This window comes from Arvicanthis niloticus, chromosome 22 (genome assembly GCF_011762505.2).
Source record: "Arvicanthis niloticus isolate mArvNil1 chromosome 22, mArvNil1.pat.X, whole genome shotgun sequence".
NCBI classification, from domain to species: Eukaryota; Metazoa; Chordata; class Mammalia; order Rodentia; family Muridae; genus Arvicanthis; species Arvicanthis niloticus.
In genome coordinates this window covers 2,430,254-2,453,313 of record NC_133429.1, presented here as the reverse complement: position 1 = coordinate 2,453,313, position 23,060 = coordinate 2,430,254, and the positions used below count along the sequence as shown (strand labels likewise).

Sequence of the window (23,060 nt, the reverse complement as noted above, 5' to 3'; positions counted from 1 at the left end):
GCCATCAGGAGTGGGACCACTCACCTTGTAGGAGAGGTAGAAGCCGTCATAGGGGCCTTTCAGCTCCAGTGACCTAGTGAATGCCTCTTCCCACTTCATCCCGCGGTCCACGCTGATCTGCTGTGGCAAGTGGGGGCATTAGCAGGTTTGGGGGCTGGCGCTGGGGCTGGCGCTGGGTGGCTCCCTGCTCACCTTGTAGAAGACCACCTGCCCATCCTGTGGGTGCCCAGGTGCCAGGAACACCTGCTGGCTTTCTTCATGTATCTCGTTGATGCCAGGGGCCAGGTCTGAGGAGAGGGTAGGAGGTCAGGGGCCACACCGAAGGAGTACCCCGTAGGAGGTGACTAGCCCATCACTGAGCAGAGGCACCAAAAGCCTGGAGGTCAGATGTCCTGTGGGCAGGTGTCAGGTGACCCTCTGGAGCCCTGTGTGCTGCTGTGCCTAGCTACCCAGAGGAGCTGTGAACCCTCTGTTTTTGGTTTTTAAAAAAAGATTTATCTATCTTATGTATATGAATACACTGTGGCTGTCTTCAGACACCAGAAGAGGGCATCGAATCCCATTACAGATGGATGTGAGCTACTGTGTGGTTGCTGGGAACTGAACTCAGGACCTCTGGAATAGCAGCCAGTGCTCTAACCACTGAGCCATCTCCCCAGCCCCAAGTCTGTCTTTTTAAAAAATACATTTCTAAAAAAAAACTATTTGTGTCTCTGCAAGTATCTGCACATGTGCACGCAGAAGAGGCGTCAGGTCGGCTGGAGCTGGACTGACCGGGCAGCCGAGGCGTAGGACGAAATGTGACTCTGTCCTCTGGAAGAGTGGCACGTGATTTTACTGCTGAGCCTCTATTTTGTTTGTTTTGAGACAGATCTCAGGTAGCTCAGGCTACCCTTTAATTCAATAGTGTGAGCTCCTTCTGCCTCTGTGAGTGTTCAGCTGACAGGCAAGTGCCGCCACATTTACAAGTGACCATTTGTCTTCAAGGTCTAAAACACAGGCCATGTGCAATGAGAGCGTGCAGCCGAGGCTAGCCCTTGGTGCAGCCTGACAAGAAGACGGAACATTCCCAAAGCACCGAGGTTAACTTTTGCTCTGATTTTAGTAACTGCACTGTGTGAGTGTCCAGCGTGAGCCTCCCCGGGGGCCACACTATTAGAATGTCAACTGGCTCTCGTCTATAGCCACTCAGTGATGGGCTTCATATAACAGATACAGTGGGCCTCAGATGCCACCAGGGCTCCAGTGGATCCTGAGCACAGGGTGTAGCGTCCAGCCCTGCCCTGAAGCTTACCCAGGATGCCCATGTCGTATCTGCCCTCCTTCTTGTCCATCTCGATGAGGCGGTCAAACGTGTCAGAGAAATACTGGAACAGAGCGTTCTGCTTGTGCACCTCCAGCCCAAGGATGCGGTTCAGGAACTTGGTGATGGAGCAGTCTGTGGGTGGAGGTGGGTCTCAGGCCTATGGCGTCACCTCCCAACTGCCCTGATCATCATCTTCCCAGTGCTTCCTGTACTCACCCTTCTCCACATCCAAGCAGCCTGAGCGCGACTCACGGCTGCCGATGCCCACAGACAGCAGGCCCTGCTTCATGTCTGTGAAGGAAACCCTGATGCTGACCCTGGGATCCCAGGGCACTCTGCCCTGCCCACTCCCTAGAAACCCACCCATACCCAGTCCCCAAATCCTAATGGAACCAGCCCTGCTGTAGTCCCCATGCCTCCCAGACATACGAGCCCTGGCTCACCCCGAAAGAAGGCGGCATCCCCTCCTGGATAGCCCTGGGGCAGGGGCACCCTGTTGTCCGTCTGGCCCATGATCGTGGCAAGGACACGGCTGAGCGCACGGGCGCCGTACTGTGAGGCAGACCAGGTGAGTGAGCCCAGGTAGGGGGCGGCCTTCTCACACACCCATGGTGGCCTCCCCACTACCCCTGAATTACCTTGTTCTCAAAGTTGTACTTGCTCAGGTCTCGGGACTCAGTGGCACGGCGATCTCCATGGGTCAGGGCACCCTGTCAGGGTAGGGAAGGATAATTTGTGATTCAGGCTCCAGCATACCCCAGCATACCTGACCCAGTCCCCAACCCCGCCTCTGGCTTGACCTGCTCACCAGACTCTCCAGCCGCTTGGCTACAATGGAGGCGAACCTGCGCTCCCCTGCCAGCTCGGAGATAAGGAAGACATACTCAGGCGCTGAGACCTGGTTGGACCTGTGGGTGCGGCCTGAGGGCAGAAAGGTTCTAAGAGACTGGCATAAGGGGTTACCGGGAAGGGTTAACCTAGGCCGGGGCCAGGGGCCTCACCAAACTGCTGAATGGCACGGTCTGCGCTCCAAGGCAGTTCCAGGGTCATATGTACCCGGCGCCGCTGGTTCTGAACTCGACGGTCAGCTTGGAGAGAGACGCCAGAGCTGGAGGCCTCAGAGATAATAGCCACGAGCTGGAGGTGGAGGTGAGATGGGTCAGGGGTACTTGGGGGCCACCCTCCTCACTGTTCAACTTTGGGTATCCAGGGAGAAAGTAACAACCTTCAGGCATGCAGACACACTCCCTCCCCACCCCCGGCCCCTAGCTGTCCCACACAGGCCCCAGGCCCCACCTTCTCGCCGCTCATGAAGCGCTGTTTCTCCCTGAGGTTCACATGGTCGATGGACAGGCCCTGCTCTGCTCTGGACTCAAAGACCACTGACCCGTCGGGCCTCGAAACCACTCGGCCTTTCCTGCCAGTCATCTGTGATTGAGGGGGGAGAAAGGAGGTCCCCACAGGGTGTCAGTGTGGTGGTCGGGGCCCAGTGCACCAAGTCCTTGTCTGAGGTACAGGTGGCTCTGCGGGGACCCTTGGTTTCCAGTGTGGCCTCAGCAGCCAGGAGGATTCCTGCCACTACCAAAGTCTTTCCTTTCTTTCTGGTACTTATTTTTATTTTAAGTTTGTGGGTGTGAGTGTGTGTCACGTATGTGCTGGTGCCCTCAGGTGCATGTGTGTGTGTGTGTGTGACGTATGTGCTGGTGCCCTCAGGTGCATGTGTATGTGTGTGACGTATGTGCTGGTGCCCTCAGGTGCATGTGTGTGTGTGTGTGACGTATGTGCTGGTGCCCTCAGGTGCGTGTGTGTGTATGTGTGTGACGTATGTGCTGGTGCCCTCAGGTGCATGTGTGTGTGTGTGTGACGTATGTGCTGGTGCCCTCAGGTGCGTGTGTGTGTGTGTGTGTGTGTGTGTGACGTATGTGCTGGTGCCCTCAGGTGCATGTGTGTGTGTGTGTGTGTGACGTATGTGCTGGTGCCCTCAGGTGCATGTGTGTGTGTGTGTGTGTGACGTATGTGCTGGTGCCCTCAGGTGCGTGTGTGTGTGTCTGTGTGTGTGTGTGTGTGTATGTGTGTGACATATGTGCTGGTGCCCTCAGGTCCATCTGGAAGTGCTCTTATCTGGCAAGCCCTCTCCAGCCCTTTCCCTTTTTTGAGACAGGATCTCATGTAGACCAGGCTGGCCAATGGGTGTGGGCGTGGAACACACACATATGACCTTCTGCAGCCAGGTTCGCCAGGTTCTGCCCATCCCCAAGGGCTGACATAGGGCCCTCAGAGCTGTCTAGGGCACCAGGCTCACCTCGGCCACGCACTCAGGGCCCCCAAGCTGGTGGATGAGCTGGTCCAACGTGTTCACTGGCAGCTCCCGGCCCAGTGCCCGCACCTTGGCCAGCAGGCCCTGTTTCAGTCGCTCCACACGTTCTAGGACACCAGGGCCCTGCAGGTCTCTCTGAAGTGGATACAGGGGACCTGGGGGTGGGGTAGAGGGTCAGTGAGGTAGCCTTGCAGGAGCAGGATGAGGAGACTCACAGTAGGGGAACAGAGAGGCCATGGGCACAACAGCAGTCACTCTGCTGTGTCTGATAGCATGGCCCTGACCATGGCTGTGAGCCTCAGTTTGCCCATCTATAAAAAGAGTACATGGTGAAAAGGTCCTCATGTGGTCATGTCTGCTGCCTGGACTCTGGCTGGACAGGGGAGGTTCACCTCGGTCATCTGTGGGGGGTGTGGGGGTGTCTATGATGACCACATCGTCGTCCACCAGGGATTCTGGAGATGAATTGAAGTCGCTATCCAGGCCAGCATCTGACTCTGTGCTGCTGCCATCACTAATACGGATAACTCCTGTTGCCTCCAGTGCCAGTCTGGAAGCCTTGGGGCCACGACCCCGAGGCCGCCCTATAGGGAAGAGTCACGGGTCAGCTGTCGGAAGTGGAGGCTGTGGAAGTGGGTGAAGCTGGGGTGGCAGGGTAGAGAGAGCAGGAGGGGTTGAGGGTAGGAGGTGGCTTGACTCTAATGATGGAGGGACCCAGGCACCGTCTAAGACTGGCTGGCTTCTTCTGTTCGAATGTGTCTTATATTCCCTCCAGGAAGCCCTTTGGCCCCTCTTTGGGTAGGCGAGGCAACCTGGGGTACCATGTCCCCATCTCCAGCCCCGATGACTTCATATTTGGACCCAGTGGTAGGTGAGAGACCCAGAAAACATCAGAGCCTCTTCAAAGGATGAGTCCAGTCACCACACGTGACAGTGCTGTCCAGAGAGTGCGACTCATGGAGGAGGAGAGGGCCTGTGGGTGTCTTGGGAAGTCTGGAGTGGAAGAGACTACGCTGTTCCTCATTGGCAGTGTGTCTGCAGGGGAGGGATCTGGTTTCTCTGAGCCTGGCTTGGGACGTCTGAACTGGAAGGTGGGAGGCCGCATGCATGCGCTGCCAAGTGCTCCGGGCACTGGCGGTCAGCATGTGCACAGCTGAGCAGCGCCCGGAAGCCAGCCTGCCTGCCTGCCAGTGGGACTGGAGCTGGGATCTGCGGTGTTGCTGGGGTCCCCAGGGCCTTGGGCAGCAGGGGCTGGAAGGACAGGCAGCCTGAGGCTGGAGTCTGCCAGGGTTTTACTTCTCTGAGCACTGCCGGGGTGCCCATGTGGAGGCTCCCAGCGGGTTGTTGCAGGACACTAGGGCAGGACTCTAGTCTGGAGGGTGGTGGGGAGTGGAGAGTAAAGCAGAGGAGAAGCTGGGCGGGCACTTTTACGTTTTCTCTTTCCTCCTCCCCGGTCACGCCTCCTCCTGCTGGAAGGGAAGTGCTTCTGGATCAAGGACAGGAAGACGCCTCTGCAAGGGAGACAGGGCTCAGCACGCAGGCCAGCCACGGCCATGCAGCTTCAAGGAGATGGGTAGCAGGACACAGTGGCATCCAGTGGCACCCAGGTTGGGGGGTCTCTGAGTAGGATCAGGCAGGAAGGGGCCTCACTGGAATAAACTGAAATAGCATCACTGGGGGGGGGGGGCTGGGAGAGATGGCTCAATGGTTAGAGCACTGACTGCCAGAGGTTCTGAGTTCAATTCCCAGCAATCACTTGGTAGCTCACAACCATCTGTAATGGGATGTGATGCCCTTCACTGTGTCTGAAGACAGTGACAGTGTACTCATATATATAAAATAAGTAATCTTAAGACAAAAAGAGAGAGAGAAAGAAAGAGAGAGAAGGAGAGGGAGAGGGAGAGAGAGAGAGAGAGAGAGAGAGAGAGAGAGAGACCATTGTGTGTGGGCAGATGTCCAGAAGTCTCCTTTTGAGGTCCCAAGGTCAAAACCCATGTGGCCTCCAGACCCACAAGATTCCTGTTTGGTCCTGCCTGCGCCCTGCGGCTTTCCCCAGCTGCTGAAGGGCATGGGGAAGCAGGGGGCGCCCCGCCCCCCCCCACTCACTCGGCTGCGGAGACGAAGCAGTCCAGACGGCCCTCGTTCTCATCCAGTACCTCTCGGGTCCGCGCCTCCCCTGTGGACTGCAGCCCGATGACCACACACTGCGGGGATAGGGAGATGTGGCGTGTGAGCTCCATCCGGGCTCCAGGTGCCTGTCCCTCCCCAGGCTGTGTCTGACTCACCTTGTCCCTGCTCAGCTCCTGCCGCGCCAGCTCCACCAGCCGGTGCACCTTGGCCGCGATGCACAGGTACTTGAAGAAGCGCTGGTGCGCTGACCAGAACTGACCCCACAGGGACTTGCGAGACTCCAGGCCGATCCAGTCGGCCGCCTGCTGGAACACGGTCAGGGCCTCGGCCCACTGCAAAAGCAAGGCCTGTGCTGAGGCTGCCAGCCAGCCTTTGATGGGGGTGGGGGTGGGGGGATGTGGCTGGCAGGCATACGGGGTGAGGACCAGTGAGGGACAGATGTACAGTGAGGATGGCTGAGCCAAAGTACGGGGCAGGGTAAATCAGAGAAAACCCACAGCTGTCAAAAAAAAAAAAAAACAAAAACAAAACAAAATAAAAAAAACCAACAACAACAACAAAACAAAACAAAAAACCCCACGGGGCTAGGGGAGGGCCGATGACTCCTGATCCCCTTGTTTAGCCTTCCAGCCTCCTGGACACTGAGACAACAGACGTGCACTCTATGTCTGACTCGCTGGGGAAGAGGCTGGCTTTGTGCTGGACGCGTCGGCTATGGTAACCTTCTGTTTCTGATCCTCCTGACAAGCATGAGTCCCACACCTGGTTTCAGAATCTCTACAGGCGGCTGAACTTGAGGCTTCCTGGGCACCATGACGGCCCAACCCCAGGCTCTGCTGCAAGGGCCTGAGCAGCGCTGCTGGCTGCCACAGTCCTTGCAGGAGCTTCCTGTCAGGACAGCCACATTTGTCCTACGGGATGAATGTTCACCAGAGGCCACAGGGGCAGCACTGTAGGTGCCCCTGCTGATCACACTGGCCTTTTGTTTTATTGTTTTTACTCAGGGTTTTTCTATGTAGCTGGCCCAAGATTCCTGAGTGCCTGGGTGACAGAAGAGTGTCACCACACCCAGTTTGTTCTTTCCTACTCTGCGGTGCCGTGTATCAAATTTGGCTTGCACACAGTGGACAAGCTGGGGGTGATGGTGCACACCCATCATGTTAGCACTTGGAAACAGAGGCAGGAGGCTCAGGGTGGGGCCAACGTGGGCACAGGAACATGTCCATACAGGGCCCGCAGCCACAGGGAGGCTGGACACGGTCACTGGCTCCATGTCACCATCTAGGGTGACATGCTTGCGAGTCCTAGGATGGGGCAGGGCTGCCAGTGTCACAGCTGTGACTCCTTCATGCAGAGCCCAGGAGTTCTGGTACATGCCTCTTACAGCACATGGGTGGCTGAGGCAGGAGGACTGCCAAAAGTTTTGGCAACTGAGTTACAGTGAGATAAGAAGGTCTCAGAAATAAAAGTAAAAGTGGTGGGTGCTGGACAGATGCTCTTCCAGAGGACCCAGGTTCCATTCTCAGCAACCACCTGACAGCAAACAACTATCTATAACTTCAGTTCCAAGAGATCTGACGCTCTCACACAGACAGACATGCAGGCAAAATATTGATGAGCACAGAATAAGGATACATAAATTATAAAAAAAAAAAAAAAAATAATAAAGTAGGGGCTGGAGAGATGGCTCAGTGGTTAAGAGCAGATTGCTCTTCCAAAGGTCCTGAGTTCAATTCTCAGCAACCACATGGTGGCTCACAACCATCTGAAATGGGATCTGATGCCCTCTTCTGGTGTCTGAAGACATCTACAGTGTACTCACATACATGAAAATAAATAAATAAATCTTTAAAAAAAATAATAATGTAGGGCTAGAGAGATGGCTCAGCAGTTAAGAGCACCGACTGCTCTTCCAAAGGTCCTGAGTTCAATTCCCAGGAACCACATGGTGGCTCACAACCATCTGTAATGGGGTCTGATGCCCTCTTCTGGTGTGTCTGAGGACAGCAATGGTGGTGTACTCATATGCATAAAATAAATAAATAAATCTTTTTTTTTTTTTTTTTTTTTTTAAGTAGCCAGGCAGTGATGATCTATGCCTTTAGTCCCAGTGGCAGATCTCTGTGAGTTCAGGGCCAACCTGGGCCACAGAGGGCATTCCAGAACAGGCAGAGCTACACAGAGAAACCCTGTCTCAAGAAACCAACCAAATTAAACAAGTGCAAAATAAAAGGGAAAAAAACAAGCCAACAAACAGACCCCAAAGACTTTCGCCAGGTGGACCACTGCTGGCGTGGCTCTGCCATGAAGCCCTGGAAGCTTCCGCTCCCTACCACAGACATCACAGTGTGACCGTGTGACACAGGCACACAATCGCCCCAGCTTACCAGCCGTGCTGCCCGGTTATAGAGCTGCTCGAAGGCCGGGGACAGCGGGATCTCCTCAATTCGGAAAGTGACCCCTGAGAAGCTGAGCTGGCGTGCGATGTACATGCCGCTGACCTTCATGTCCATGGCCACGATCTCCATGGCGCCTACACCCCTGCAGAAGACAGAGCCTCTGAGCACCTCATCCCATGAAAGCCCGGAGGCAGAGGACACCACATATGCACAGGCCCTGTGGCCATGAGGCCAGCGGAGGCTGGGCCTGGGAGATCTGTGTGGCCGGAGAGCAGAACGGAGGGACCATGAGAAGGACTCATCTTTCTGAGGGACAGGAGGTGCCAGGAGAGATGGGCCCTTTGGAGACCTGGCAAGGACAGCCATCCCCACAAGCAGAGACAGGGCTCACCTCTTCTCAATGGCATGCAGGAACTCCTCAAAGGTCCGGAAGGGTGTGCCCTCGCCCCAGATTCCCAGGCGGCTCATGTAGATCATGTTGCGCGGCTCAGAGGCACCTAGGGGTTGAGGCCAGTGATTCAACGCACAGCTGGGCATATGGAGGCTGAGTGGGGTACAGGGTTGCAGTCCCAGAGACTCGGGGGCCAAGGGAGGGGAACTGAGGCTCTGAGGGAAATGTCCAGGGATATCATCAAGGTCAGCCAGAGGTCATCAGCAAAGGGGAGGGTGGCTTAGAGACCGCAAGCTCCATATTTGCCCCAGGCGCCAGACAAAACCAGGGTACGGATCCAAATCCAGTGCAATCTAGTGTGGCAGGACACCCCATCTGTGTAGGTGACAGCACTGACAGGCCACGTGTGACCAGTGTACCCATCTCGCTCAGCTGCTGCCCCACAGCTCACCTGTGGCACTGGCATATACCACCCTGGCTTGGGGCAGCTTGCTCTGCAGGTCCAGCACGGCCTTGCCCATCTTGGTGGAGCTGGCATTCTTGGCTTTGTGACACTCATCAAACACAATCTGAGATACACTGGGTTAAGGAATGTTCCAGAAGCACAGGTGTCCCTAATCAAACATCCCACAGTACAGCAGCAGGAACTAGGAAGATGTGGGGGGACTTGGAGTTTGAGAACCACTCAATACTGCTTAAAAGGGTGCTGGTGGGGGTGGGGGGCACCCAGGAGGGACATGGCTTAGACTAGACTACAGAGAAAGACTCTCAAGACCAAAGGCCAAAGTACCAAGAGGAGCAAGACAGCAAGAGAATTGTACTCCTGAATTGAGAATTGAGGCTCCTGCCACAGCTGTGCAGATCCTGTGGGCCTCAATGCCCATCACCCCTGGGTTCCTGGGCACACCCTTGGTGGCCAGCGGCACTTACCATGGACACAGACTGCTCTGGGTCTTGTGGGCTGCCCATATCTAGGGGCCCCAGCACGGACAAACCCTGTCTCACACTGCCAGCCTTTGGTGTGCACGGTAGCCACAGTGTTCCCAAGAGTCATCCTACCACGACAGGGAACCTGGTGCCCACAGCCCACAGGCTGGCTGGAAGCAGACCAGGAGGATATAAGGATGACTTGTGAGTCCTGCTCTATGCTCAGACCTCAATTTCAGAATGGCTATGAAAGGGGCTGTGCCAGGCAGGGGTGAAGACCCAGACCTAGTATGATGGGGCACTCCTAGCTGGTCAGCACATGCCAAGGCCTGTTTGGCCTTGGGCCCCTCCCAAACTGAGTCCCTCCCATTCAACACCCACTCAGTACAACGCTAGTCTTTCAGCTCTACCCTTCTCCATGGCCACCCGCCCGTCCAGCCGCCCACCCACCTCCATTCTTCCCTGGCAACAGGATACCACACCATCGAAGGCCTCACCACACCACTGCAGGATCTGGCGTAGGCGTGTTCGATGCTGCCCACCTGCTTGACTTTCTCCAATCAGGGCAGAGTAGGTGGCAAAGAGGACACCCTCTGAGGTAGTGTTGTCACCGTACTTGATCTGTGGACACAGGTTCAGGCACTGGGATGTATTCAGGGTTTCCCCTGCCTTAGTTTCCCTCTTGGGAAAGATTCCTTGGCACAGCCAGCTCACCCACAAACCTGTTTTCCCCTTGATAAAGGAAACCTGGTACAGCTGGGACACTCCCCCACCTCAACCCTTTCCTTACAAAAGGATTCAGCTGGCCATCTATGCCCAGCCTACCTTGCTCAGCGCATGCACTGCAATGCCTGGGGCCTCTATATCTCTCAGGTCCCGTTCTGCATCATACTTGAGGTCATTGGAGGCACTGAACCTACGGGAGACGCCTGTCAGGAATGCCTCCGCGTCCCCACCTACCCGCTCCACCAGGCCTGGCAGGAACTCACCACAAAGCCTTCTTCCGGCCACGCAGGTAGTTCTCTACTATGATGCCAGCCACTGTGCGGCCCTTGCCCACGCCGGCCCCGTCCCCAATCAGAAAACCAGCACGCTGCCCACTGGGCAGCAGGACCTCGTGTTGCTGTGGGTGAGCAGAGGTGGGTCAGGCCTGTGTGCCTGGCACCCTCCTTATGAGCCTAGAAGAGCCGGGCAGTGGTGGCGCACGCCTTTAATCCCAGCACTTGGGAGGCAGAGGCAGGTGGATTTCTGAGTTCGAGGCCAGCCTGGTCTACAGAGTGAGTTCCAGGACAGCTAGGACTATACAGAGAAACCCTGTAACCCTGTCTTTAAAAAAAAAAAAAAAAAGCCCAGAAGAGTGGGGTGGGGCAGGGCCAGCTACCTGGCAGGCATAGGTGATGGCTTCCAGCTGTAGGGCAGACAGGGTCCCACTGTCTGAGGTGGGTAGTGCCAGGGTATAGGTGATGTCTGGGGGCGGAACGCTGGACAGTGTACTGGTCTCCACCACACGGTCTGGATGTTGCTTTCCAATCTTGGCTGGTGAGGAGACAGAGGGCAGGCAGAGTTGGCACATGACAAAGGAAGAGTGGCCAGTAGGATGGTAGCCATCCCCCTGCACACACGGCCTGCACACTGTGTCTTCTTAGCGGTGTCTCCATTCCATCCCTGGCCCCGACACTTACACTTGGATGGAACGTAGTCGGCATAGGTCTCAGCATGGCCCAGTTCTTCAGCCTCCTCCTCCTCTTCCCCTTCCTCCTCCTCAGGCTGGCTGTGTGACTGTAGGTGACAGTTCAGGGGTCTGTCCCACACTGCAGTGACCCAGCTTCCCCAAGGGCATCACGGAAGCTGCACAGAGTGGTCCCAGCACACTGCTGTGGGCTGGACAGGGCTCTGCCCTTAGCCCTAAGTGGGGCTTCAGTTTTTCCAACTGTAAAATGGGCAGGGCATCCCAGCATCCAGGCTACCTGGGGTTTAGCACACTGGAGATGTCTTTGGAGCCTCTCTAGATCCCCAGGAAACACCCCAGCCACTCGGGATACCTGATAGCTGATGAGAAGCGGAGTGCTGGAGAGTGACGTCACCGGGTCTTCGAGAGCTGGGAACGGGCCACTGGGCAGGAAGAGCTGTGAGGAACAGCAGGGCAGGGTGTGAGCCATGGCCTCCCGTGCCAGTGTCTGTGTCCTTAGGCAGGTGACTGTTAGTCTCGGGGGCTAAAGCCCCACCTGACTCATCCTGGGATTGTAGCAGGCCCTGGTAGGGAGGGCTGACAACAGCCTGTCCCTGTGGCACATGGGAGACCCCGAGATGGTGCCTCTGGTCCAGGGAAAAGTGAACCAAAGCCAGCCAGAGTCCCAGGATGCAATGTCCTTGGGAGTAACTATGTATCCAGGCTAAGGAGGGGCCCACCACCTGTGGTGGGAGCTGACAGGGTGAGAATGTCCCCAACACTGTGACCAGACTCCAAATATGCCTCTGTAGGAGACATGGATGGTCCACAAGTGCCGACCAGGTCTGGACAAATGGTGTGGCTTGGCGTACACACAGGGTACACGGCTCTCCTGTGCACACTGATTGTCAACTCCTCAATCTAGAGACATATAGCTATGTCTTTAGCTATCGATAAAGATTTTATTTATTTTGTATGTATGAGTGTTTTCTGTAAGCACTGTGTGAAGGCAGTGCCTATGGAGGCCAGAAGAAGGTGCCAGACCCCTGAAACTGGAGTTACAGATGCTGGGGACACAGCCTGTGTCCTCTGAAAAAGGCATCGCACCCTTTGGTTTGTTTTTTTTGTTTTGTTTTGAGACCAGGGTCATGTAGCTCAGGCTGGCCTCAAACTCCCTAACTAGCCAAGGATGACCCTGAACTCCTGACCCTCCTGCCTCTACCTTCTGAGCGCTAGGATTACACCACCACACCTGGGTCATATGGTACTAAGGATGGACCCCAAGGCTTGGTGCATGCGAGGTGGGGGTGCTCTACCCACTGAGCCCCAGTCCCTCTGATTGGCAGAATAGGGAGCAGCTGCTCGGCCAAGGGGCCACGCTGGCCGCTAGTCATGAGGGAAAGCGGCTTTCAGCCCTAACCTGTGGGGTTTGCCTGAGATGCAGCATCCTTGAGGGAGGACAGGAATCTCTGGGGCACTGCAGGCACAGTCACTGTCACATGTCCTTTGCTCTGCTGGGCACAGGGCCAGGGGTGTTGAAAGCCAGCGGAAGCTTGGGAAGGTTACAAGTCCACATTCAACCCTCCTGCCTTTTTTTTTTTTTTTTTTTTTTTCTTTCTTAAATTAACAAAAACCCAAACAGACTGTGTAGGTTCCTGGAAGGCTGAGTCATGTTCCGGGCTGGAGCAGCTTAGGGTGTTGGGTTTCAGATACGGCACTTGGTCAGGCAGCCTGGGGCCCTGGGCAGGGCAAGCAGTACGCTGTGGCCTTGATCTCATGGCTCCATACAGCAGGGGATGGGGGGAGGGACACGCAGGGACTGCCTGTCCTGCTGGCCCTGCGCCAATTGCACCATCAGCCCTCAACTCAGAGCTGCAGGGCACCAAGGCCTCCTTCCTGGAGACTCCTGGAGCATCCCTAACTTAGACTCTCAAAGCCTAGCCGCTTCTGTCTGGAAAACTCCAGCACGGCCTGGCCTGGGGTCCCCTTGCATCACTGGGATTGGGAACCAGGTCAGGCTCAGGGAGGCTTTGTCCCTGCCAGGAACTCCCCAAGTCGGAATAACCAGACACGGCTCCCAGACATTGTTAATGTCCCCTGGGGGCAAAAATCACTGCTGGCTAAGATCTCTCTGGGTCAGAGTCCTACACACCCGGAAGCCTCTGGGTCCCACAGTCACCTGCCTGCAGAGTGTGTGGACAGACAGAAGTTCACGTCAGAAGTCAGGGTCCCAAGAGACACTGCTTGCCTCAAGGTGGCCGTTTGGGAGTAGAGCCAGCATTAAACCATCCATCAGCTAGGTGTCCCTCCTGGGCCACACAGGGAGCTTAGCAGGGTCTCTGACTATCACCCACACTAGGCTGCAACAGTCACACATCTGTCTCCATATACCATCTGAAGTCCACTGTGGACAGTGTTCTTGGGGTGAAAAATGGTGACCCAAATTGCCTTTGGAGCCGAACATGCTGGCATACATCTGTCACCCCAGGACTCAGGAGGTTGAGACAAGTGGATTGGTACTCAAGGACAACCTTGGCTACAGAGCAAAGCAGGGCCGTGTGAGACCTTGCCTCAGAAATAAAAGAAACCAAACTAAGCTCAAACTGCCTTCCATTCTCTCTTGGAAGCGCCTGTGTTCCCAGCAGGTGTACAAATGCACCCAGCATGGGGCATGAGGGGACATGGGGTATGTGGGCCCCTCCTTAGCCTGGATACACAGTTACTCCCAAGGACATTGCCCAGACCTCAGGCCCCTGGTCTGCATCCTCTAGAGCTGTAGGGATTGGTCCGCCAGCCTGGGATACAGGATCCCTTATAACCCTGAGCACAGTCACACTCTCAAGCTCTGCCAGCCCTCCTTGTCCACTTGTATCACCAGGGTGGCCCTGGAGGTGCCCTAAGTGCTGACCTTGTCATGGGTGGCTGAGGTGGTGCTGACGTCCCAGATGGTAGGTACCTCATTGAGGCTGTCGGCCGGCAGGAAGTCAGGTGTGTCTGGGATGTCTGACAGGGAGTCCACAGAGGATGAGAACACAGAGGCATTGGAGAGGTCCTCGAGGCATGAGGGGTCCTAGGAGACAGGCAGTGGTGACACAGGGGCTAGTTGTGTGTGTGCACTCACGTATCCAGGCAAGCAACAATGTGTTCAGAGTATCACAGAGCCAGGAACAGGACACCACAGCATGGAGTGACCATGAGGACACGGTGTTCAGTGAGAGCAAGACACACAAGGCCACACAGTGGGGACTCCATAACAGAAAATGTCCAGACTGGGAGAAGGCAGCGATGGCAAGTGGTTCAGGGTTTCCAGAGCTGAGGAAGGGTGGGGTGACAGCCAGTGGGGATGGGATTATTTTTGATGGGATGGAATGCTCTAAAAATCATAAATACACAGTCATGACTATATTAAAACCACAGAAATGCAGTTTAAATGAGTGAACTATATGGAATACAGATGAAACTGAATAACCATGTTTGTTTACACTGTAGGCCAGGCTGGCCTCAGATTCATGGCAATTCTTTTCCATCGGCCTCCTGAGTGCTAAGATGATAGGCGTGAGCTACCATGCCATAAAAGACAGGATTCCCGTCTCCACCCCAAGACTCTGAAAGGACCCTGTAAGCTGGGAGTTTTCATGTCCCACCCCTGTCACATAAGGGACTGGAGGCCAGGGGGATGTCACTGAAGGCCTGGGCAGAATCACCCTGCCTCACTGTGCCTGTGATCCACAGCGGCCAGCATAGTCCAGTATCGGATAACCAGAGGGTCCAGCTGACATCTGCACAGAGGCACTGGAGGCATCTCCTTGGCATCCTCTGGGGCTACAGCTAGAACCAGGGGTAATCTGCTGTGGGGAGTCCCTGTATACACCCTGTCCCCCCCGCCCTGACAGTGAGCACTCATGGGTGCACAGCAGGCTCTCCAGGCTCTCCCTCAGAGACACCCTCAGAGAACTGGTGCTTAGAGGCCAGGGAGGATGGGGCTGTGCTGAGTGAAGGGGCTGTCCCTGAACCTGGCTGACCAGTTACAGTCTCCTGCTCTGCCCCAGGAGACAGGGAGGCTAAGTGACTAGGCAACATGGCTTCAAGGCTTCAAGGTGAGGAGGAACAGCAGGCCTGAGTGTGGCCCTCAGCCTGCCCAGCCTGTGTGCGGCCGCTCTCGCTCTCTGGGGTTTATCTCCTTAGACTCAGGGGAGGCAACTGGCTGGTACCTAGTGACTTCCTAGAGAACTGCTAGTGACCCTGGGTTGCTATGGGGCTAAGTTTCATAACCCCCACCTCGGAGGGCACTATGACCCCACTGTGGAGGTGGCAGCTTGCTTTCAGGGGACAGGAAAGGGCATTATAGGCTTTTGAGACGCATTTCCCCATCATATGCTAGGAGCAGACTTGGACAGTCACAGTCTGTGCCCTGTCCCCAGCACAGCACCAGTCTAGACCCTGGTAGGGCAGCATAGGATAGCTCTGCAATCCCTGGTCTCCAGTATGGTGAGAAAATTCTGAGAGAACCCAGTCCTGGACAGGGGAGAAGGCAGAGGAGTTGTGAGAAGCCTATGTCTCAGGGCTCCCTGATGTGCCCAGCACCTTCCCACAATGGCTGTCACTAGTCAGTGATGGTCTCCACAGCTGTGGCTGGGAAGGCAAAGCCAGTGACTCCCACAGTGGCCTCAGGCCAAGGTGGGACTATGTCAGTTAGGGTTGGCCCAGGGAGGTGGCCTGAAGGGAGAGGACAGCTGTAGGCTGTTGTCATAGACAGAGAAAGGAAATGAGGGAAACTGAGGCACTGGAAACAGCAAGCCACTATGGTTGAGGGTAACATGTGTCAGTAGAAAGCCCCTCACTCGGTGTGATGGGCATGACATAGGAACAGGAAGTAAGGGCCCTGGGGATTGCATGGTGCAACCCTGGGACTCTAAATTTTCTGAGACAGTCTCACATTGCTCTGGCTGACCTTGCAAGCCCGAAACCCCCCCCCCCCCCCATCCTCCTACCTCCGACTTTAGTACTGGGATGCAGGCAAGCATCTCACCTGGAGCCTTCAATGCTAGTTAAAAACTTTTACCAACCAGACCAGCAGGATCAAACTTCCTGCCATCATCTCCCTACAGTCTAGCCACCCATGGGCACTGGGGCAACACTTCATCTGGGCACAGGGTTTCTGGAGTGCTCAGGCCTGGCCCTGCACTTGGCCCTGCTCAGGCATGATGGCCAATGCCCCAGGACAATTCAGGACTCAACTCAGTTGTTACTAGCTAATCTACAAAGACCCACACTTACCTATTTCTGTGGGAAAGGCCACAGCTAGGTGCCTGGACCCTTGTGTGCCTTGGGTCTTCCCTGCAGGATGCTCTGAGGATGGGGTTCCCAGTGAGGCCCCTCTAAGGTAGGTCTATACCCTGTAACTCCTTCTTGCTGGGTCTCCAGCGAGAGCATGAACATACTGGGTGGCACACAATGAAGAGGTTGGGAGGGTCCCCACTGTGGTTACTGGGTATTTGAGACAGCCCTGCTAGGTGGAAGGGAACCGGCAGGGACTAGCCCTTGATCGTCCCAGGTCATACAGCAGACATCTCCCCAGCCCAGGAAGACAAACCCAGAAAACACCCACAGAAAAACACAGACACCCTCCAACCCTTCTGGACTAAAAACCCAGAGGAAAGATGGGCTCCTGCCTCTATCTATCCCATCAGACCTTGCTGAGTCTGATTCCTGCCTTTGCCCATGCAGAAGTGTTGACAACAGTCCCACCTGGACTGAGGACACGCCAACTCATCCCTCCCTCAGCACAGAGAGCGGCTGCCTAGCTCTGGCCACCTGCACCTGAGGCTCCCTCCCACAGCTGTCCTCATGCCGGACACTACGCTGAATCTAAAGTTTCTGGCTTAAAAAATTCTGGCATGTTCACTGTGACTTGCCAAGAAAAGTACAGAGTGGGCAGGGCTGGGGGTGTCCCTTGCCACAGCTCCGCCACCTGTGGGAGCTCAGGGGCGCCACAGGTGGCTCTGGGTGGCCCTGCTGATCCCTGACCGTTACCTTGTTGAGCGCAGCGAACTGGAGCCAGAAGCGCAGCTGTGACATGGTCGGGGTGTGGGGCGCTGAGCGGTGGCCGCCGTGTCCCCCTGGAAGAGCTGCTAGGGAGCACAAGCCTCATGACCACGGTAGCCGCAGGCTCAGCGGCTCCGTGGGGGACAGAGGCAGCAGCGCTCTTGCTGGCTCCATTTGCATGAGGGTTAGTCACAGGCTCCCGACTTCCCCTAAGGCTGGGCTGGGTTTCAGGAAATGATGCCTGCCTGGTAAGTCAGGGCAGTTCCTGGCAGAGCGCTGAGAATTACTGTAGGGGGCGGATCAGCCCAGAAGGGCTGTCAACAACGGCGCACCCTGCCGGGCCCAGAGCCTGGCCTGACCCCACTTCTCTGGGACGTCCCGGGGGGAAGACTAAAGCTTCAGCTTCCCTGGGACTACTGAAGGGCCAGGTTCTGTCCTGTGTGCCAGCCCCTGGCCACCCCACCCCCACCCCAGGGATGACAGGGATCGAGGGTTGTAGGCACAATCTGTGAGAAGCTGGGCCAGGCGAACTGAGGCTGGGTACCCTGCTATTCCTCCCTGAAGCTGAGCTGGAGCTCACACATCCTCAGTTACCTCACACCAGTGCTGGAAGAGGGAAGACACTTCCAATGCAGGCAGACAGGCAGCACAAGGGTTTGGTCCCCATAGGGCTACAGTTGTAGCTGTCTCTGGGGGACTTGGCCTCCCCTGTTGGGGGGTGCGGTATCCCAGGAAGAAGGCCACCCTGAGTCAGTGCTCCTGGGCAGGAGGCTGAGGAGCCCACGCCAGTAGGATCCCATCCATTGATGAAGATCCCTGGCCATCCTGTCAGGACAGCAGGGCTGCAGGATTCTCCCAGACTCACACCCTTGGCTACCCAGGACAGCGGCCCCAGAAGCAGCAGCTGGTGCAGCCCTCATCCACCCCAGCAACATCCTGCTCCCCATCCAGGGGCCCTTGTATTGCAAATAGACACAGGCACTGAGCAAAGCCTCAATTCCAGTCAGCACAGTGAAACCAGGCATTGTGGCACATCCTTGTTGACACAGCCCTTGAGAGGCTGAGGCAGGAGGACTGTGAGAACAGCCTGGGATACACTGTAAAGCCCTAATCTCAATAAAACTCAAAACAGGAATCCGAGTGGGATACCACTAAGGACAGCTAGATTCAAAAGCCAGCAGTAGCAACTGTGGCAAGGGTGTGGGGAGCTGAAGCCATGGCATGGCTTCTGGGGAAGCAGACAGTGTGCTTCTCAGACAGTGAAGCACTGGCTTCCATCTGAGTCTACAAATGTGTTCCAAAAGACTCAGGAAAGCTAGGAGCATCAAGGCAGTGAATCACAGCACCAGAGGTGCTGTCCACCATGCACACAGAACACTGTCCACGGCAGGAGTATCACACAGCATGAACAAGAGACTCCAGCAGGACACAGCATTAAAGGGACCTCAAGGACACAGTGCTCAGGGACAGCCAGACACAGAGCACACAGGATCTGGGGCTCCGAGGGCTGCAGATGAAACGGAATCATCTGTCGTAGGGATATGCCTTCCTTTGAGCAGACAGTATGTTCCAGATAGAGGTGAATGCTACCTGTGTCTACCGTCTATGCAGCCAAGGCGAGTCTGTAGCTCCTGATTCCCCCGTGGGTGCTGAACGTACTGTGAAGGAGCAATCCTTACAGCTGTCTGAATTCCAAGAACTAAAGGCCCTGTGCTGGTGGCACATGCCTTTAATCCCAGGACTCGGGAGGCAGAGGACAGCCTGGTCTGCAGAGTGAGTTCCAGGACAGCCAGGGCTACACAGAGACCCTGTCTCAGGGGATGGGGGTATACAGGGAATGATGGAACTAATATGAAAAACTCAAGTCCCAACCCCCCAACTGTGAGGGCGCAGGGGCCTGAGGAGTCTCCCAGGAGTCAGATAGGTATGAGGAGAGAGCACTCAGGTGTGGCAGGAGGGGGTCACTCTGCCCTTCACAGACCCTGGAGGCCAGGCATGCAGTCTGTCAGGCAAGGGAGACCTAGGAGCCAAGAGGACACAAGGCCAGGGCTCAGAGGGCCTGGGACCAGTTAGCCGGGAATGGGGAAGAGCTGGGGACGTGGGGAGAGGGACCTGAGCACTCTGGCACAAGAGTCATTTGTGTGGCCTGTGCTGACTGATGGACAGGACCACGCTAGAGCACAAAGCCCTATGATGGTGGGATATTTGCTGACGTGCCTGATGGCCAGAGGTGAGGGTCATGGGCACAGAGCACCCATGACTCCCAGGCTGATCTTTGGATCTGGCAGAGGCAGTGGGGTGGAGGTCCCTCAGCCTGAGCCATCAGGGCTCGGGTTTAATTCCCCATTGCATCTCCCGCCCTGGCTCCCCATCTGTCTATCCACTTGGTATAGTGCTCTGTGGCCAGGTTGGGAAGAACAGAGGGTTCCCTCTAACTCAGGGAGGCGGGGGTGAGGGGAGACAGAGCAGGGCAAGGCAGGGAGGGCTGCTGGCCTAACACGGGAGACTCCAGTGCAGAGGGCAGGGCTGGCCTGGATGGGTGCAGGCAACCGGCAGGTCATCCCAAATGCTAAAGTGACAAAGTAGCTCATGTGATCCCAACACTCAGGAGGCTGAGGCAGGAGCCTTGTCATCAGGTCAAGGCCAGCCTGGGCTACATAATGAGACTTTTGTCTTAAGAAAAATAAAATAAATCAGGCCTGGCAGCACATGTCTTTAGTGTCAGCATTTATGAGGCAGATCAGTGTGAGTTCAAGGCCAGCCTGGTCTAAATAATGAGTTCTAGGACAGTCAGGGCTCTCTAGAGAGACCTTGTCTCAGAAACAAGCCAGAGCTAACATAGGAGATGGCTTACAGCTTGGCGGACAAAATGCGCATTCAGCATGCACAAAGCCTGGGGTTTCATCCCAGACACCACAGAAACCAGGAATGGAAGGCAGGTGAGGGAGGATCAAGGTGCAAGGTCATTCTCAGCTACATATGAGTTCAAGGCTAGCCTGTACTACATGAGATGCTCTCTCAAAAAAATGTAAAAATTAAAAAAAAAAAAGTCCTGTTAGGAACGCCTATGTCTGACCCAGCCCCTAAGACACAGTCCCTGCAGAAATACTGAGCTACTGTGAGGTCCCTCGGGATCAGGGTGACTTTTTACCCAACTACAGAAATGTCCCCACAAGACTGAGGGACAGACACATGGAGGAGGGGTGATACAGAAGGCTGGAGACCGTTTCAAGGGTACATGGGAGCCTGGGATGGTGGGAGTGGCCAGGGAGACACTGTGCAGACTCTGGGCCACCAGGCTCTCCAGTTTGAAGACCAGTTCTTAATGGTTTTGGCCCTAGTCCCCACCACCATGCCCACTCCTGCCTCTCCAAAAGAGCATAGCCTGGCCTACAGTGTGTATGGAACTGGACATGCAGGTCCCCACTGCCCACCTCTCTACACAAAGTGGCAGCAGCAGCAGCAGCAGCAGCAGCAGCAGCAGCAGCAGCAGCAGCAGCAGCAACAACAACAATGGCAGGGGCTTCCTGTAAGCTAGCGCCCTCTCTGGCTCTCCTTTTCCTGATGCCGGTAAACTGTTGGGCAGCCAGTGGCCAGACCTCTGATCCTGACTAGCATTTGCGGGAGTAGTCGATGCAGCCACTGGGAGGGAGGGAAGGAGGGAGGCAGCACCGCTCCTTCCTGAGCGTGAGCTCATCTACTTTCCCAGCAGCCGGTCAAGTGAACATGTTACGGGACATGCACCCTTGGAGGGAAGCGGGGGGCCTGGGGTACAGGCCTACCTGCGCACACCGGGCTCCTGGAGGCTGCCCTCCCTGTACAGGGGCTGGGGGTAATGAAAGGCAGGACCATGGCCAAGAATGTGGGGTCTGAATGGCTTTGCATCCATACAGGGAGCCTCAGGGAAGGTGCGGGGCTTGGGTGAGCCCTGGGAACACTGAGGACTCCCAGGACATTCCGGGAGGGGACAGCCCAGGAGAGGCCTGAGGAGAACGAAGAAGAGATAGCCCTAGGGGCAGGCCCTTCCCACAGGCCTCCGGTACCCCTCTCAGCTGACACAGGCTTTGCCTCAAGATTGCTGTACCTGCTCTCCTGAGGTAAGAACCAGTGTTCCCCACCAGCCAATACACAAAAGCCTTCTCTAACAGCTTACAGCTGTCACCTCCACCCACACGCCCACTCCTGGGTATGCACTCGAGAACCCCAGGAACAAGTCCCCATGGAAACTATTGCCATCCGCGATGGTCAAATGGATGAACGAGCTCTGCAGATGAGCGGACGGCACACACGTGGAGCGTTACTCAGCCATGAGGTGGAGACACAGGCCACAGTGTGGAGGGCCTTCAAGACACTGTGAGAGACCCAGACACAAAGGCCATACTGTGTGGGATTCCATACAGGAAATGTCCAGAGCAGGAGAGTCCAGAGACAGGAGAAGGACTCTTGGGTGCTGGGGACTAAGGGGGGGAAGATGACAGTTCATGGGATGGGTGACATGGTAGCTTGGGAGTCACATGATGTCTCAACTAAAAAAACTCAAGAATGGAGACAAGAGCCGGTGTTGGGTACCACGCACCTGCACGCCCAGGGTGGGCACTGCCACAGGGACTGTGGAGCTGTTCCGGTCACCGAGCAGGGCTATCAGAGCCTATGGGGAGGCTCCATGCCACTTGGAGAGGAGGACCGAGCGGGAGTGCAAGGGCCCTTTCCTTGTAGAAGTAGGAGGCCGAGGGCTGGGGCTGGCTGCAAAGGAAGGCAGGGCTCCAGGGATACTGTCAGGCACTCAAGACATTCTGTGGGAGCCTGAAGTGACCAGTGTGTGCCGAGTCCGGTCCAGTCAGCGGCTACTCAGGCCCCAAGGGTCAAAGTTATACAACATCGTAGGAAATATACGTCAGGAAGGAGACTCCCACAACTCACAGCAGGGGGATGAAGAGGCAAGAGGGACAAGAGCCTGAGCAGAAGACGGCAGACATCAGAGGCAACTTCCAAGATGCAAGGACACAGGAGGCTCCTACCCAAGGGGAAGGGACAGACTGAATGGCAGACAATATTTGGTTTCTTCTATTTCTCTGTCAGTTTTCTTGTTGCTTTGAGACAGATTCCTGGTAGCCCAGGAACAGCTAAACTCTTGTCCTCATGTTTAGCTTCCTGGGTGTGAGGACAACGGAAGCCTTCCATGGGCTTTCTCCTCTATGGCTCAGTCACGTGACTCATCTCTTTTCTCTTTTTGCTTCTTCTGCCAGGAAACTCAGGCTTCATGCTTAGTTCCTAGCCCTGGATCCAAGCAGAGGGAGGTTTTCCATTCTGACTCCTGGTAGGGAACATGTCCACACGGAGCACGGAAGTAACATGAGAGTTGGGGTAGCCGCTTCTCTCGCCACAGGAACAAACTGTGGCAAGCTGTGTCCCGAAGCCACTGTGAATCCTATCACCTGCACAGCAGACTCTATGTGCACATGGGTGGGGCTGGCAGCACTGGCATCTCCAGCAGACTCACACCCTCCCCTGTTCAGGGCAGGCAGTGCAGCCTGCCTCAGGAAGGATCTCTGATTCACTGTCCTGCTTCCCTCCGAGGGTCAAAGGGAGATGTCCCCAGCTCAGACATCCCCAGATCACTTATGCCACTCTTTGTGTCCTTTCTGCCCTGCTGTGAGGCTTGGCTCAGGTCTGGCTTCTTCTTGTTCTGTGGAATTCAAGGCCATCCATGGCCTGGGGAGATGGGGGAGGTGGAAGCAGGTGACAAGCTCAGGCCCCAAAGCCAGAAGCTCTAATAGAATGCCCTGGTCCAACCTTCTGTGGACAGGGCAACAGGCATGAGGGTAGGCACCTCTACAGGCATTCTGGGGGAAGTATGTGCAGGACACACAAACACC

The 23,060-nt window shown here is 55.8% G+C and overlaps 1 protein-coding gene across 3 annotated transcripts in view; it reads right to left on the bottom strand.

Moving 5' to 3' along the window:
• The window catches only part of Sbno2 (strawberry notch homolog 2), a 48,377-nt gene that overhangs the window by 1,618 nt on the left and 23,699 nt on the right, over positions 1-23,060 (bottom strand). For 2 of the 3 annotated variants that reach the window (XM_076919514.1, XM_076919515.1), the window contains exons 5-28: positions 14,048-14,209; positions 11,513-11,596; positions 11,153-11,249; positions 10,852-11,006; positions 10,460-10,593; positions 10,296-10,386; positions 9,948-10,091; positions 8,995-9,112; positions 8,544-8,649; positions 8,141-8,294; positions 5,909-6,085; positions 5,730-5,827; positions 5,055-5,134; positions 4,016-4,207; positions 3,609-3,778; positions 2,603-2,734; positions 2,308-2,443; positions 2,115-2,227; positions 1,945-2,016; positions 1,750-1,858; positions 1,523-1,597; positions 1,295-1,438; positions 193-287; positions 25-120 (exon numbers count right to left, since the gene is read on the bottom strand). In XM_076919514.1, the coding sequence (XP_076775629.1) occupies positions 25-120; positions 193-287; positions 1,295-1,438; positions 1,523-1,597; positions 1,750-1,858; positions 1,945-2,016; positions 2,115-2,227; positions 2,308-2,443; positions 2,603-2,734; positions 3,609-3,778; positions 4,016-4,207; positions 5,055-5,134; positions 5,730-5,827; positions 5,909-6,085; positions 8,141-8,294; positions 8,544-8,649; positions 8,995-9,112; positions 9,948-10,091; positions 10,296-10,386; positions 10,460-10,593; positions 10,852-11,006; positions 11,153-11,249; positions 11,513-11,596; positions 14,048-14,209 (2,934 nt within the window). The remainder of the gene's footprint in view (positions 1-24; positions 121-192; positions 288-1,294; positions 1,439-1,522; positions 1,598-1,749; positions 1,859-1,944; positions 2,017-2,114; positions 2,228-2,307; positions 2,444-2,602; positions 2,735-3,608; positions 3,779-4,015; positions 4,208-5,054; positions 5,135-5,729; positions 5,828-5,908; positions 6,086-8,140; positions 8,295-8,543; positions 8,650-8,994; positions 9,113-9,947; positions 10,092-10,295; positions 10,387-10,459; positions 10,594-10,851; positions 11,007-11,152; positions 11,250-11,512; positions 11,597-14,047; positions 14,210-23,060) is intronic. The other variant, XM_076919516.1, reaches the window with a different exon arrangement.